At 51.9% G+C, this 16133-nt stretch overlaps 1 protein-coding gene across 1 annotated transcript in view; it reads right to left on the minus strand.

Annotated features, from left to right (window-relative positions):
• The window catches only part of GRID2IP (Grid2 interacting protein), a 33363-nt gene extending 24115 nt beyond the window's left edge, over positions 1-9248 (minus strand). The window contains exons 1-2 of the mRNA XM_049638944.1: positions 8829-9248; positions 439-593 (exon numbers count right to left, since the gene is read on the minus strand). Coding sequence (XP_049494901.1) covers positions 439-593; positions 8829-9242 — 569 coding nt within the window. The 5' untranslated portion in view covers positions 9243-9248. The remainder of the gene's footprint in view (positions 1-438; positions 594-8828) is intronic.
• Between the last annotated feature and the right edge of the window lie 6885 nt (positions 9249-16133).

Raw genomic sequence — 16133 nt, forward strand, 5'->3', positions numbered from 1 at the left:
TAACCTCTCTGAGCCTCAGTCTGCCTCCGAGAAATGGGCATAATAATAGTGCTGGGGTGATTCAGCCAGAGAGTGTTTCTCTAGGGCCCTGGTGAGGTCCCTGGCGCACAGGGCATCATCAGAGGGCAGAGAGCACACACTGTTTGTAGCACGGGGCGTCCTTCCTGCAGGAGATGGGTCCTCTCTGCAGCCTGTCCCAGCCCAGCATCCAGCAGCCATCCCGACTCGTACACAGTGATGCCCTGGCACCCAGCAGAGCCAACAGCCGCCCTTCCCAGGGTCAGCCTTCAGGCCACCGGCCCACCTTGCGAGTGGGTCAGTGTTGGGGTTCAGTTCCGTGGCAGGACGCACAGCATAGCGCCTGGGGCAGCGGCAGAACAGCGGACATCTCTAAGCAAGACACACTCTGCCTGCCCAGTCCTCCCCCAACGAAGGTACCTGAGGTTGTCCATGAGTGGTGCACGGGCCTCTCTGGGCAGCACCAGGGTGAGCGCCCACACCAGGTCATCAACTCGCTGCTGTGCCGCAAACTGCTTCAGGGCAGCGAACACCCGTTCCTTGGCGGTTGGCTGGTCCCCCAGGATCTCATCCACCTGCAAGGAAGGGTCTGGTGAACGACCACAGGGACCCAGAACAGAATACTGCTCGCCTCCGGCGCCTCCCTCAATTTCCCTCCACAGGACAGTTGGAGCACTGCCTGAGCTCCTTCGTGAGCTCTTTACCCAAGTCACGTCATTTCCAGCCTCACGGCAGCCATACAAGGCGGCAGGGCTGAGATCCTCATTGACATCTAAGCAAACGGAAGCTGGTAGAGGTGGGGTTGATTTGCCCAAGGCCACGGGGTCAGGACTCGAACCCAGAGACCGCCCTTCCACTGAGTATTGTAAGGATCAAAGGAATCAATACGAGAGCTTTAAAATGTGCCAGGCATTCAATAATTGCTAGTTACTATTATTATAACACTACACTCCCTGCCACCACACGGTTCGCTGAGAGATCCCACAGGGAACATTCTGGCACCACAAAAAAGCCCCGGGGTGTGTGCCTAGCCCTGAATTTGGACTCCTCCAGTGCTCTCTCTGGACTTCTGTTTTCTTCTGCTTTGTGTCCAAACCAGCTGGTACCAATCAAGGTACATCTACTCAGAGGAGTCCATGCAGCCGTTGGAAAGGGGCATGCAAACAGGCACCGTGTTTCTGGAGGGAAGCTTGGTAAGTGTGTTCAGAGCCTAAAAATGCACCAGGACTTTACCCAATGATCTAGAAACGTATCCTAGATCTGTCCTGAAAGACAAGACTATGCACAAAGATTTATGAGTGAAGAGGTTCACTCTGCATTGTTCATGGAGACATTGGAAGCAATACAGAAATCCTGATAATACTGGATAAATAACTGTAGCACATCCATTTTGGGGGGGGGTAGTTGTAGTCCTGGCTATTCAGCCAAGAAAGGGGGAAACCCCAAACCATGTGGGAGGCAAGACTCTGGCAGTTATGGGGCAGCCAAGGGTAGCTTTGGGCAGTTGGAGGCTCTTGTCCAGGGTTTTGCCTCTTGAAAAGATGATGCAGAGATAGGGGGACAGCAAAGCTTGCTCAGGGTGGTGACAAAGCCCTGCAGTGCACCCTGAGCGGACTTGTCCTAACTGGGTGGTTTAGGACAGCTGGACCTCAGGTTGCTGGTCCTGTCCCGGTTCTAAGGCTGGATCTCCAGTGCCGACTCTGTGAACCGTTTCCCCCCCCCCCCCCCCACCAATCCCTTTCTCCTGCCCAAGTCAGCACAGTCAACTTCTGTTGTTGGAGAGCCAAGTTCACCTGATACCCTGTGGTACTGGACATCGTTGATTCTGGGGTGAGCATCTCTGAAATCAGGATGTATCTTATGGCTAATTGCTGTTCCTGCGCGTGTATATGGATGTGGTCATAGATGTTCACCGTGTTACTTGAACTGACTTACGTGCATTGCCGGTACTAAATATGTTCCAAATGAGTCTAGAAATTCTCTTTCAATGACTACTAAACTAAATGATGAGTAAGTAATAAGGAAATATGGGTCATGGGTTAACTGGCACAGGTTTTTCTCTGTTGATGGTCAATAAAACGGGCATCTTGCAATTGATGGTGCAAGATGGCATCTTACATTTGATGTAAGGTGGGACTATTTGGTCAGAAAAAATGGTGCTGAAGATCTTTATTTAAAACCATGAAATGGAGGGGCGCCTGGGGGACTCAGTCAGTTGAGCGTCCGACTTCGGCTCAGGTCATGATCTCACAGCTTGTGAGTTCGAGCCCCGTGTCAGGCTCTGTGCTGACAGCTTAGGGACTGGAGCCTACTTCAGATTCTGTCTCTCTCTCTCTCTCTCTCTCTCTCTCTCTCTCTGCCCCTAACCCACTCTCATTCTGTGTCTGTCTCTCTCAAAAGTAAATAAACATTTAAAAAAAAAAAAACGTGAAATGGAGAGTGATGGCTAAGTCTGTGGAGGTTCTTTTGGTGGGGTAACTAGAGTGTCCTAAAATTGATCGTGGTGGTGCCTGGGTGGCTTAGTCGGTTAAGCATCCAACTTCGGCTCAGGTCATGATCTCACGGTTCCTGGGTTCGAGCCCTGTGCTGACAGCTGGAAGCCTGGAGCCTGTTTTGGATTCTGTGTCTCCCTCTCTCTCTGCCCCTCCCCTGCTTACATTTTGCCTCTTTCTCTCAAAACTAAACAAACATAAAAAAATAAAATTGATCCTGGTGATGGTTGCATAAATCTGTGACTATATCCAAAACCACTGAATTGTACACTTTAAATGAGTAGATTGTATGACATGTGGATATATCTCAATGAAGCTGTTATAAAATATACAGGAAAATGTGATAAACAGGCAAGTGAAAAAAACAGGTTACAAATGGGATATGCAGTGTTACATTTTTATACATATACAATTACGCATATATCTATGAATTGGAAATATGCACTAAGTTTTAGAGTGATCTGGATTTTTTAAATAAGTCAGTGGTTTCCATTTTCTCTACAGTTTATATGGTTTATACAGTCAGGAAAAAGAGTGCATGTTATCATTTCTCCCTTTATTTTTTCCTGTAGTAAAAATGCACGTAACATACAATTTACCATTGTAACCATTTTAATGTGTACGATTCAGTGGCATTAAGTACATTCACAACATGGTTTAACCATCACCACCATCCAGTTCCAGAACATTTTCATATCCCCCCAAATGGAAACTCTATGCCCACGAAGTCCTCACTCCCTCAGCCGCTTTCCCCCAGCCACATGGCAACCACTAATCTGTTTTCAACATTTTCATATCCCCCCAAATGGAAACTCTATGCCCACGAAGTCCTCACTCCCTCAGCCGCTTTCCCCCAGCCACATGGCAACCACTAATCTGTTTTCTGTGTCCACGGATTTGTTTACACTGGATACTTCTTGTGAATGGAATCACAAGAGTGAGGTGGCTTTTTTTTTTTTTTTAATTTTTAAAAATGTTTATTTGCTTTTGAGAGAGAGAGACAAACAGAGTGTGAGTGGGGCAGGGGCAGAGAGAGAGGGAAACACAGAATCTGAAGCAGACTCCAGGCTCTGAGCCATCAGCACAGAGCCTGTCGCAGGGCTCGAACCCAAGAACCATGAAATCATGAGCTGAGCCAAAGTCAGACCCTTAACTGGGTCACCCAGGTGCCCCCAAACACTTCTTTTTTAATGTACCAGTTAGCCATGGTCTGTCCATACTCCACGAGAACCCTCCCTTCATGGTCAGGGGTCTGAGGTATGTCTGGACACTGACAACCTGAGCTGACCCCGAAGCAGAGGTGGGAGGCTGGGCGGCAGAGCGAGCCTGTGAGTTTGCCACGCATCTCTGTTAGGGGAGTGCGGGCGCAGCCTCAGCCAGAGCTGGGGCTGTCCTGTACCACCTTTTCCACCTTCCATCCACCTCCAGACATCCACAGACAGCATCCTTCCCCACAACCCTCTGCCGCCCGAGAACCAAGAGCTCCCCACTTCCTGGTCAAGGTCAACCCTCCAGTCCACAGACACCCTTCTGCCCCACCTGTCCCCACCTTCTCTTCCTGCCACCCACTTGTCACGTGGCTCTCCGCTCAAAAGTCACCTCCTTGAGGACGCTTCTTGACCACCCTGGCCAAATGGCCCCCATCTGTCTCTCATCTCCCTGTTTATTTCTTCACCTCCTTGATCGTTATGCCCAGATAGCTTGTTTATGGATTTGTCCACTTCCTCTCTGTCTCTTCCCCACAGGAACATGAGCTACAGGGGAGCAGTTTCCCTGCCTGCCCTCATCACAGCTGTCTCCCCAGCCCTGGCGCATCACGCCTGTGGTCAATGATGGCGAAACACATGGATGTCAGCGTCTCTACTGCCTCCTTCCCTTGAGCTTTTACAAATGTTCAAGTCCCTCCCCACCTGTAAATACATGAGTACATCAAGTCCTTCTTGCCCTGCAACCCCATCATGCTCTTAACTTTTCTGGCCCAGAGCTGTCTACACTTGCTATTTCTATCCAACTGCCCTGACCCACTATGGTGCGCCCCCTTCTTGCAGCATCCTGTGGCAATTCTCTGGGCAAGGACCCCAAATGGTGACTCCTGGACCTTGATCTTCAGCCCAGAGCCTGCTCCTGAACTTCAGAACTGCATGTCTAACTCCCTCCTAGATAGACGCACAAGGCGATTCAGGAAGGCTTTTCAGAGGTGATGATGCCATAGAAACAGCGGTTCAAGGGCGTCAGGCCTGAGTCCTAGCACACGCACCCCACACGTCTGTCTCCTCCGCCTGGTATGACCTGATGCGACGGCCTGAGACCCAGACCTGAGCACAGGGCCTGGCACATAGTAGGCACTCACTGGATGTTTCTGGAACTGAACTGAAGAGCCACAGTGGTGGCTGGCTGTCCTCTCACGGCATTTCCTGCAGCTCCCCTGCCGACCTCAGTTTCCCTGGTGGTGAGCAGGGTGGGCTGCAGCACCAGCACCCCCTTCTCTTACACCCACTGTGCCGAGGAAGGTTAGTGGTTTTGAAATCAAAGTCAGATGCAGCCTCAATTCAAAGGAGAACATGGCTAGCTGGAAAGACGTTTTATGTAAGAAAGAGGAAAAAATAGTTCCTCCCCCCTGGGGCCCGTGCCACAGTGCGGTTTTGGTGTCAGCTATTACCCAGATGCTCCCAACCTATATCTAAGCGTGAGGCACCATCACGGGACACTAATGGATTTCTATTAAATATCAGAATCTTCAAGGAGGAAAAACTGGGGCAGGGAGAGCGCTGGAAGCTAATTGTCAGAGAGCCCTTGATTGTCCTGAGGCAGTCTTTCCTGGGGATTTGCGCTCAGTTTTTGGAGATGCTTGGTGAGCTCTAACCAGAACCCAGCACTCCCCCTTGCCAGAAAACACATCATGGCTGGCCTGGGTGGCCGGTCACGTTCCTCCCCGCGCTGGTCACCACCCTGGCCCTGCTTTGTGGCCAGGTCTTCATATCCACCTTGACCTTCTGGGGGTTCTGACCATGCCCCCTTCCAACTCGCCAGAGGCTGGACGGAGCCTCGGGCAGGCCTTCCAGGTCATCTGGAATTCTAGCAGGCATTACTAGTTGCTGTGGTCTGAATGGTGGTGCACCCCCTGCCCCACCCCCCGCTCATATGTTAATAACCTAATGTCCAGTGTGATGGTATTACAAGGTGGGGCCTTTGGGAGGTGATTAGGTCATGAGAGTGGGGTGCTTGTGGGTGGGATTAGTGCCCTTATGAAAGATGCCCCAGAGAGCTCCCAGCTCCTGCCCCCTTGTGAGGACAAGAGAAGTCTGCAAGCTGGAAGAGAGCCCTCACTCCATCATGCTGGCTGGCACGCTCATCTTGGACTTCTGGCCTCAAGAACTGTGAGAAATAAATCCTCGTTGTTTCTAAGCCACCCAGTCTGTGGCATTCTGTTACAGCAGCCGGGACGGATTGGGGCACAAGTGCTCACCAATATTTCGAGCTCTCCTCCCTGGATGCACAGAAGACTACATTTCCCAGCACCCTTTGGGAGCAGCAGCGTGACTAGTTCTGGCCAATGAACATTGACTGCAGGTGCAGTAGTTTGCTTTTTGAAGTCCCTAAAAGCTGATGCACAATTTTCCATGCTCTCTTCTAGAGAAAATCCTGAAGCCTCACATTGAGATGGGGGCGTCTTGGGATGTTGAGGGCCTCATGTAGAGGTCAGCCACCCCAGAGTGTTGCCTGGACTTTCAGAGGACTTTGTATGGATGAAAAATAAACCCGTGGGTTGTGCAAAGACATCAAGATCTTTGATGTTGTTTGCTACGATAGCAGAGCCTATTCTGGGGATAGAAAGGAAGTCGTATCTTTTGAGGAGCTGGACACTGCTGACCTAGGGAGGCCAGAGCTAAGTGTTGTGTGTATGAGAGAGTGACTGTATATACTTGGCTACAGAGGCTGGCCTGCTCAGGGGCATGGGCTGAAAGGCTCAAGTTGGGGTCCTGCCCAGACAAAGGGTCATACCAGGGTACATGGTGGAGCTGAGGTTCCTGGCGGGGGGGGGGGGGGGGGGTAGGTTTAGAAGAAGGGAGGACTGGACCAAGCTTGGGCACTGGAGAAGGCTAGGTGAATGGAGGTCTGACACTGGGCAGTGGGCTGGGAGCCATTTCTGCAACAGCCAAATGCAAACAGGGCTTCCTAGCCCTCTGCTCCCCCAAATCTCATGGTCAAGCTCTGCCAAGAGGAGGAATGAATAGTGACCTTTCCATGGAGGACAAGGAAGGGTGTCCCAATCATCAAACTGAGTTCCCAAGGTGTTGGGCTCAGCATCCACATCTGAAGGCCCTGGAGGACAGTTATACGAGGGGGGATGGACTGAGATGGTTGCTGCATGGAGACCTTGCCCATGGTCCCAGACAGACATGACCCTACTGGTCAGCCTCTTCCTCCATGACTGTGTCGCACCCCAGTTTCTTGGGTTTGCCTGGATTTGTCCAGAAAAGGGTCAGGTTTCTGCAAATCAGGGATTGCTTGGGATTCTGGCCTGAGGCCAACACCATCCTCAGACCTTCCTTTCCAGCCCTGGGTCTCCACCTCTCCTGGTGGCCACCCCTTGCTTCCTGTAGGTGACTCAGACCTTGGGCCCTTCTTGTGGTCATTCCAGGCTGTCACTCTCAGTCCTCAGGGAAGCCCTAACTTCCCACCTGCCACCGCTCAGGGCCCGTTCACGCCAAAGTCTGAGAGGAAATGCTTTTGGAAGGTTGGGGGACATGAACCGGGGCCTCCTACGGCCAGCTAGCCAGCCACACTGCTGTGTAAGGCGGGGCCAGATCCCGGTTTTGTGGGGGCCTGAAACAACTGTGACTCTTTAAAAAAAGGAACACTATGTACCATTCTCTGAATGTTTGTGTTCCTCCCAAATTCATATATTAAAATCCCAAGCCCCAAAGATGATGGTATTAGGAGGTGGGGCCTCTGGGAGGGCTCTGGGTAGAGCCCTTCCGAATGGGATTTGTGCCTTTAGACAAGAAGCCCCAGCAAGCCCCCCTGCCCCTGTCACCACAGGGAGAAGGCACCAGCTATGAAGCAGCAAGTGGCTCTCACCAGACGCCAAGTCTGCTGCCGAGAACCTCTACTTCCAGCCTCCAGAATGGTGACAAATTAATTCCTTTTGTTTCTCAGCCCCCTGGTCTCTGGTGTCTTGTCACAGCAGCCGCAACAGACTAAGACGCTATGTTAGTAATACGGGCAATGGAAGGGAACATCCACTACCACAGCATGTGGGTGACAGTCACGGGCGTAACAAGAAGCTCAGCGCCAAAGAGAACGTGCTGTGCGCCCATTAACATCAAGTACATCCATTGACACCAACCTCACAAACAGGCAAAAGTCATCTCTAATGTTGGAGTTCAAACTACCAGCTACCTCTCGGGGCGCCTGGGGGGCTCAGTCGGTTGAGCGTCCGACTTCGGCTCAGGTCACGATCTCGCGGTGTGTGAGTTCGAGCCCCGCGCCGGGCTCTGGGCCGACGGCTCGGAGCCTGGAGCCTGTCTCCGATTCTGTGTCTCCCTCTCTCTCGGCCCCTCCCCCGTTCATGCTCTGTCTCTCTCTGTCCCCAAAATAAATAAACGTTAAAAAAAATTAAAAAAAAATATCAGCTACCTCTTGATGGGGTGAATAGGACAGAAAAAAGGGCACGTGGGAATTTTCCGGGGAGAAGGAATCATTCTGTTTTCTACATTTGTCATTATCTATATTCTGTTGCTCTACATTTTGAGGAAGGTGGTTGATTACAAGGCTGTGTGCATATGTTAAATGTGTTGATCTGTACACTTGATGTACTTTATACCCCTGCGTATGTCAATAAAAAAGAAAAGCAACTTCTACAAAACAACCGAACAAGAGTCAACAAAATTACGGGGTGCCTGGGTGGCTCAGTGGCTTAAGCGTCCGACTCTTGGCTTCGGCTCAGGTCATGATCTCGTGCGTGGCTCGTGAGTTAGAGCCCTGCATCAGGCTCTGTGCTGACAGTGTGGAGCCTGCTTGGGATTCTCTCTCTAGCTCTCTCTGTCCCTCCCCCGCTGGCTCCTTCTGTCTCTCTCAAAAATAAGTAAATAAACTTAAAAAAAAAAAAGATTAAGAATTACAACATTAGGTACAGGGCTTTGAAGCTTGAATGTCATTATATTTCTGGTAAATATGTCTCCAGAAGATTCCTCAGCTCCAGGTTATGGGAGCCTCAAGCTCCAGGCCTACAACAGGCCCATGCCCAGGGTCCCCTGCCCACCACCCCGACTCCTCACCCCTCACCCCTCACCCCTCACCCCTCGTGGCTCCTACCTTGCGGCTGAACTCCTGGGCCTTGCGCCTGCGCTCCCGGTGCACGGCCTCGGGGCGCTTGCGGCCCGTCAGACGCAGCAGCTCGCGGCCCAGGGAGAGGCCTCTGCTGGGGCGCAGCGGCCTTAGGGCTGCGGTCGGGGACGCGCGTCCGGATCCCGCGGCTGGACCCCCGTCGGGGCCCGGGAGCACACCGAGGCTGGGCGGCACGCGCGGGCAGCGCCGGGCCAGGCGCACGAGGTGCTCGCGACTCAGGCCGCCCACGGCCAGCCCCTCCACCTCCAGGATCTGGTCCCCGGGCCGCAGACCCCCGGCGTGAGCACTGCTCCCTTCTGTCACCTCCAGGACGAAGCAGGGGCCCGAGCCGCCTAGCCGGAAGCCAAAGTCTTCGGGCCAGCCCTGGTTGGTGGCCGGCATGGCAGTGCTGGCGGTGCGGCTGGAGAGGGAGAGACACTGCCCAGGGGATTCCTTGTGGCCCTGCAGGCCGCTTAGATGCCCAGGAGATGCGCCAGTCTGAGCCTCTAATTCTCTCTGCCTCCACGTGCAGAATTAGTTCTTAAAACAGTGTCTGAACTCCTGGATCCAGCTGTGCCTGAAATTCACCAACTTCCATGTGACAAAGGGACTTCCCAGTGACATGAACTCACAAATTCCCACTGACTTGGAGGTCTCTAGCGAGGCCAGATGTGGGCACCGGTGAGGTGGGCTGGGGTCACAAACCTTAATGGGAAAATTAATAATGGGAAACCTCACTAAAAGGGAGCCAGGAGGCCAGAAGGGGGAGCCATAACAGTCTACCTCAACTGTAGGAAGAATGATCTATTACCAACCCCCACAGAGGAATCATCAAACAGAAGAGAATCATCCAGTTCAGGTCCAACAGGGCAAGATGTGCATAGCCTCTCCTCCAAGAAAGGGAGCGCCCTGCAACTCAACTGAGCCAATGAGGAACTGTCTTTACCCCCATCCCTCACTTTTCCCAGTGGACTTTCCTTCAAAACAACCCTTCCTGACTTCCTCTTCCTTCTCTGCGAAAGAAAGTTCCCCTCCTTGGTTTGGTGGACTAGCCTATGATTTTTGCCATAGGCTTGTCCTGAATTACCATTCTCTGCCATTCTTGAGTTAACCCATTTTTGCCGGAAAAATAATTTTTATTTTTAAGGTTAATGAACACAACCTGGAGAGGAGGGGGGGGGGGGGCTGTCCTGGATGGAACAACCCATGTTTCCCTGTGTCTATTTAGAACAGCAGCCCAGGGACAGCCTCTGAAGTTGTAGGTAGTATGTGGTGTGAAGGCTTAGTTTTCCGGGGAAGAGTCCTTAGTTCTGAGGACTTCCTGACCCTGGCTTCGAAGAACCATGGACGGCTGGTTTTGAAGGCCCTCCACAGATGCCTGGATCCCCTGCACAGAGTCAGCCTCCCGTGGCTCCCTCTCCCAGGCACCTGAAAATGTCTTTGAGGTTGAGGCAGGGAGGAGACCCAGGGTTCTGACAGCATCGTGGGCCAGGAAGAAACGGTTTTAAGCGACAACCAGTGAGAATCTGTCTCGCCTGGCCACCAGAGGACACAGTGTGAGCACTCCTCACCCTGGGTGTGGCGGAGGCTGTCACACCCCAAGACCGGCTGGCTTACTCCTGAACCCATCCCAGGGGACCTGGTCCTCCTCTGCCAGTGGCCATCCTGCCATGGGGTCTCAGGGACGCGTTTTCCGTCGCTTGGAGGCAGTGCTGGACTCTTGGGTCCATAGGGCCCAGATGGGGTGGGGGCACCACCGTGTCTTAAAGGAGCCTGAGGTCAGTTCTTGTACCGCGAGGGAGGCGGCCAGCTCCCCCACAGTCAAAGAGGGGCTGGCTGGAAACTCTGAAGCTGGGGCTGGGAGCCGTGCTTCCCCTCCACATTCACACCTGTTCTGGCCAGAGCACCAATGGCAAGCTGCCAACCAGAGGCCAGAGCAGGCAATACCTCACACCTCTACACACAACCTGGGGAGTCCACAGAGTCACGGGGACTGAAAGCCACTCAGACCCCACTGGGCTTTTGCACCGTGCCAAGCCCTCCTATTTGTCCCCAGCCCTGCAACGCGACCCAAGCCCTCCCCCGCCCACCCCGAGCTCCTGGTCCGGGCCACTCTCTGCTCTCTCACCTTCCCCTAGAAACAGGAATCCAGGCTCCTGGCAGGGCTGATGGGCTATCTTGGGGCATCAGAGGGAGGTGTCCCAGGGCCACCCATCCCAGAATGTTGGCTGATGACCCCCCGCACCCCCAGATCGCTCACCTTCCTCACTGGTGCTTTCAGTGGTTGCGGGGACAGAGCACGGGGCCCGTGGGATGCCTGGGGACACTTGCTTGTGGCCAGCCCTCCACCGCTCAGGGCCTTGGCATCGGTTACTGATGCGCCCGAGGTGACAGCTGGAGTTTCTAAGGCAAGTGATCCTCCGAGTAACCTGAGAAGGCCCCAGTTACAAGGCAGGCCAGCAGGATGGCTGGACAGCTTGGCCAGGGCCCAGAGTGGTCGGCCCCTGCTGCGTGGTCCTGGAGGGCAAGCAGTGATGTTCAGACGGGAGTGAAGGCTGGCTGGAGCTGGGCCATGGCTGGGTCCCCCCATGAGGTCACGGAGCTTGGTGGGTGGGCCGAGAGGGTTTCTTCAGGCTGGTTTGAGGTAGGAGGTATCACTCAGTCCAGTGATGGCAGAGGAGAATGATGAGACTCAGTAAAGCAGGGGGATCCAGTATCCACAAGGAATATCAACCCAACGGCCAGATTTACCATCATCAGAAGAGGAGGTCCAGGCCATGAAATAAGGTTTGGATGGGAAAGGATGCTCACCTAAGTCATTTTGGAAATGAGTGGAGTCCATAAAGCTAAGCACACAGCGCTATACTGTAGCTGGTGAAGTCGGTCCCCACTGGGGTACAGGTTAACAACTGTGAAATCACCACACATGCATGCTGGACTTGAACAATTATGTAAGTGGACTGCGGGGGCCAGGTTACTCTCTGGCAGAGTGGGAGGTCACAGATAAGCAAAAGGGAGGGCTAGAATGATCCACGTGGCACTGGGTTAGAGTTGGGGACATCAGCGTGAACTCAAGTTTGGCTTACTATAGCTGCAGATGGGCACGTACAGAAATATTTACTGGGGCTCCTGGGGGGCTTAGTCGGTTAAGCGTCTGACTTTGGCTCAGGTCACAATCTCATGGCCCGTGGGTTCGAGCCTCGCGTTGGGCTCTGTGCTGACAGCTCAGAGCCTGGAGCCTGCTTTGGATTCTGTGTCTCCCTTTCTCTCTGCTCCTCCCCGGCTCATGCTCTGTCTCTGTCTCTCTCTCAAAAATAAATAAACATTAAAAATTTTTTTAAAAAAGAAATCATTACAGATATGTGCATATACATAGATTAGTATAGGAACATATGTCTGCCTGCTCTGTCAGCAAGAGGGCTGAGAAGCCAGGCATCCTGGCAGCATTGAGCACATCTAGTGCCAGATCTTGGTTTCTAATATCATTCTCCAATAAAAGGAGGCAGGATCTTTGGAGAAATGACTGATTCTAGGCCTGGAAAGTCGGAGAAACTGTCAAAAACTGGAGGGGTCGGGGCGCCTGGGTGGCGCAGTCGGTTAAGCGTCCGACTTCAGCCAGGTCACGATCTCGCGGTCCGTGAGTTTGAGCCCCGCGTCAGGCTCTGGGCTGATGGCTCGGAGCCTGGAGCCTGTTTCCGATTCTGAGTCTCCCTCTCTCTCTGCCCCTCCCCCGTTCATGCTCTGTCTCTCTCTGTCCCAAAAATAAATAAATAAAAAAAAAAGTTGAAAAAAAAAAAAAACTGGAGGGGTCGGGGCGCCTGGGTGGCTCAGTCAATTAAGCGTCCGATTTCGGCTCGGGTCATGATCTCAGGGTTTGTGGGTTCGAGCCCCGCATCGGGCTCTGTCCTGGCAGCTCAGAGCTTGGAACCTGCTTTGCATTCTGTCTCTCTCTCTCTCTCTCTCTCCCCTCCCCCACTCACACTCTGTCTTTCTCTCTCTCAAAAATAAATAAACATTAAAATTTTTTTAAAAAACTGGAGGGGTCTAAGGAGAGCTAATGACTGGATGTAATGCGGGATCCTGGGACAGAGAAAGGATTTTAGGCAAAAACTAAGGAATCAGAACTAACTAATGACAATGGATCAGTATTAGTACAGTAGTTGTGACAAAGGTACCATAGTAACGTAAGATGCCAGCAATAGGAGACGTTGGGTGTGGGGCAGCAGGGAGCCTTGTACTACCTTCACGCTTTTCTGCACATCTAACACTATTCTAAAATTAAGTTCTTATAATCAAAACCTTTTCTCAGGATGTGGGGGATGGGGATCAGACAGAGCGGACGATACTCTTAATAGGTCATCATGGTGGAGCTGGATGTCTTCCCGAGTTTGTTTACCCAAAGGTGTTCCAAGTTACCGTGTGTGTGCATGTGAGCATGCGTGTGTGTTGGTGGGATGGGGGGGGGGAGGGAGATAGATGTGTCCGTATGTGTCGTCTGGTCTCATTTACATTACAAACTGTGCTAAGGAGATTGCAGTATATCCTCACTGGAAAAAACAAAAACCAAAAGCTCTGGGTGAAGCAGTGTCCCGAGAGCAGGGTAGAAGAATGACTGATGATGTAACAGAACACATCTTTGAGCACAGCTCCAAATGCTTAACAGGCTGCCTAATTGTTGGGTTGCACGGTAATTACACACAAACCGTGACAGTCACATGGGCGACTTTCCTCGGCATGCTCTTTTGTCTTCTTGATTAACCAAGTGATGTTTCTCTAGATGGTAAAAAAATGGAGTCTGATGGAAATGTAAAAGGGTACAACCATTATGGAACACTGCTTGATGGCTTCTTTCTTTTTTCTTTTTTTAAAAAATGTTTATTTATTTTTGAGAGAGAGAGAGAGAGAGAGAGAGAGAGAGAGAGAAAGGGAGAGAGAGAGTGCTAGAGAGAGCAGGGGAGGGGCAGAGAGAGAGAGTGGGAGAGAGAACCCTTTGCACTGTCTGCACAGAGCCTGACCCAGGGCTCAATCTCACAAACTGTGAGATCATGACCTGAGCTGAAATCAAGACTTGGGGGCTTAACCGACTGAGCCACCCAGGCGCCCTGATGGTTTCTTAAAAGCTAAACATACACTTAATCTTACAACCCCTCCATCCCACTCCTGGGTATACTATGTGCAAGAGAAATGACAGCATATGTCCACGTAAAGACCTGGATGTGAGTGTTTATAGCAGCACTATGCACAATAACTCAGAATTGGAGACAATTTACGCATCTGTCTATTGGAAAATGGATAAACAGACTGTGGTCCATCCATGCAATGGAATGCGATTCGGTAATAATATGAAATGAATCACTGATGCATATACCACGGGTGAAACTCGAAAACATCATGCTAAGTGAAAGAAGCTGGTAACAAAAGGCTCTATGATTCCGTTGTTGTTAAATTCTGTAAGGTGCAAACTCATCTATTACATCGGAAAGCAGATCAGTGATTTCTGGGGCCGAGGTACAGGCAAGGATGAATTGCAAAGGACCTCGAGAAAACTTGTCCACTTCATATGTACGCAGTGTGCTGTATGCCCCTCAACAAAGTTGACTTTTAAAACTTGAATTACTTGAGGGGTATACTCCTAAATCCTGTCATTTAAAGGGGATGGGGAAAGTGACACATATACCGAGCCAGACCCAATCACAGGCCAGCAATTTTCATATATTTTTTAAAAATCTCGTTTGCTTGTCACGGCTCCCCAACAAAGTCAGAATGGCTGCCTCCAGTGTAGAGAGGAGAGAAAGGAGCTCCAGAGAGACGAAGGGACTTGTCCCAGGCCACACCAGCTTCCAGCGGCTGAGGGAGGGTTTGACCCTCCCCAGCCTCCACTCCCGGCCAGCCCTGGGGAAGACTTGGAGGTCCAGGACTCTGGAATCAACCACGGAAGGAAGATGCGGTCCAAGCCTGGCTCCGTGCCCCACGCTCTACCTTCTTTAAGGCTTTGCCCAGGATGAACCAAAAGGCTCAGGATGTGCTCTGGCATTTCCCACTCCAGTCTCAGGCGGTCGAGCCAAGCTGTGGGTTTCCCGGCGGTGGGAGGGGTGTCCGCGGGTTTGGAAAAAGGGACTCCAGGAGACCCTTGGGCGGGTGCAGCTGAGGAGGACTGGCGTCCTTGATTCCTCTATTTTACGTGCCAAACTCAAACACCAGCACAGGCTATGGACTCTACCTTCTACTTTCAAATTAGAACCAGAACCCACCTGCTGTCTCCACTTCACTGCCACCATCCTGGTCCGAGCTGCTGTCATCCCTCTCCCAGACTGGCTCCTCAGCCTCCTCATTGGAGGCCCCCTGCAGTCAACATAGAAGCCAGAACGATGTGTTAAAGCCAAAGTCAGATCCTGCCACACTCCTCTGCTCCAAACCCAGCCCATCGCTTACGTCTTCTCCATGGCCAGCAGGGCCCTGCCCAGCCAGGCCCCCTGCACCTCTCTGACTTCTTGCACAGACCAGGCATGTTCCCACCCCTGGGCCTTTGCACTGGCTCTTCCCTCCGCCTAGACTGTTTCTTCCACGTGCCGGCACGTACCCACCCCCAAATCTCTTCATTTGTCTCCTGTTCCATGAGCCCTTCCCTTCTCTCCCCTTCCCTGCTTTCTGCTTCTCCAGAGCACTTCTCACCATCCGCTGTGCCATGGACCTCGCTGATTTATCTGTTTTTTTATTTTTATTAAAAAAATTTTTTTAATGTTTATTATTGAGAGACAGAGAGACAGAACATGGCCAGGGAAGGGGCAGAGAGAGAGGAAGACACGGAATCTGAAGCAGGCTCCAGGCTCCGAGCTGCTCAGCACAGAGCCTGATGTGGGGTTAGATTCCACCATCCCGGGATCGTGACCTGAGCTGAAATCAAGAGTTGGACTCTCAACCGACTGAGCCATCGAGGCGCCCCCTGGTTTGTGTTGTTTAATGTCTGTCCCCACCCATTATAATGCAAGCCCCAGGAAAGCAGAGATTTCCGTTTTGATCATTGCTGTACCTGTGGCACCTAGAACAGTGCTTGGCACATAGTGGGTGCTCAGTATTTGTAAAAGGAGTGAGTACATTAATAAACCCTACCCTGAGGTCTCATCCCTCTATCAGAAGGAAGTACATTTACCTCCCATGGCCACCCTAAGTGATCTTAAGGGAATCTCAAGGAAGGCCCCCAGTGTGGCACATGGTAAGCATTATTATGTGATTATTGTTATAGTCACAATTATTCTGTCCTTCTGACCATTCAGTTGCGTTCCCCAAAATGAG

The sequence above is a fragment of the Panthera uncia genome, chromosome E3 (assembly GCF_023721935.1).
Source record: "Panthera uncia isolate 11264 chromosome E3, Puncia_PCG_1.0, whole genome shotgun sequence".
Taxonomy (NCBI): Eukaryota; Metazoa; Chordata; class Mammalia; order Carnivora; family Felidae; genus Panthera; species Panthera uncia.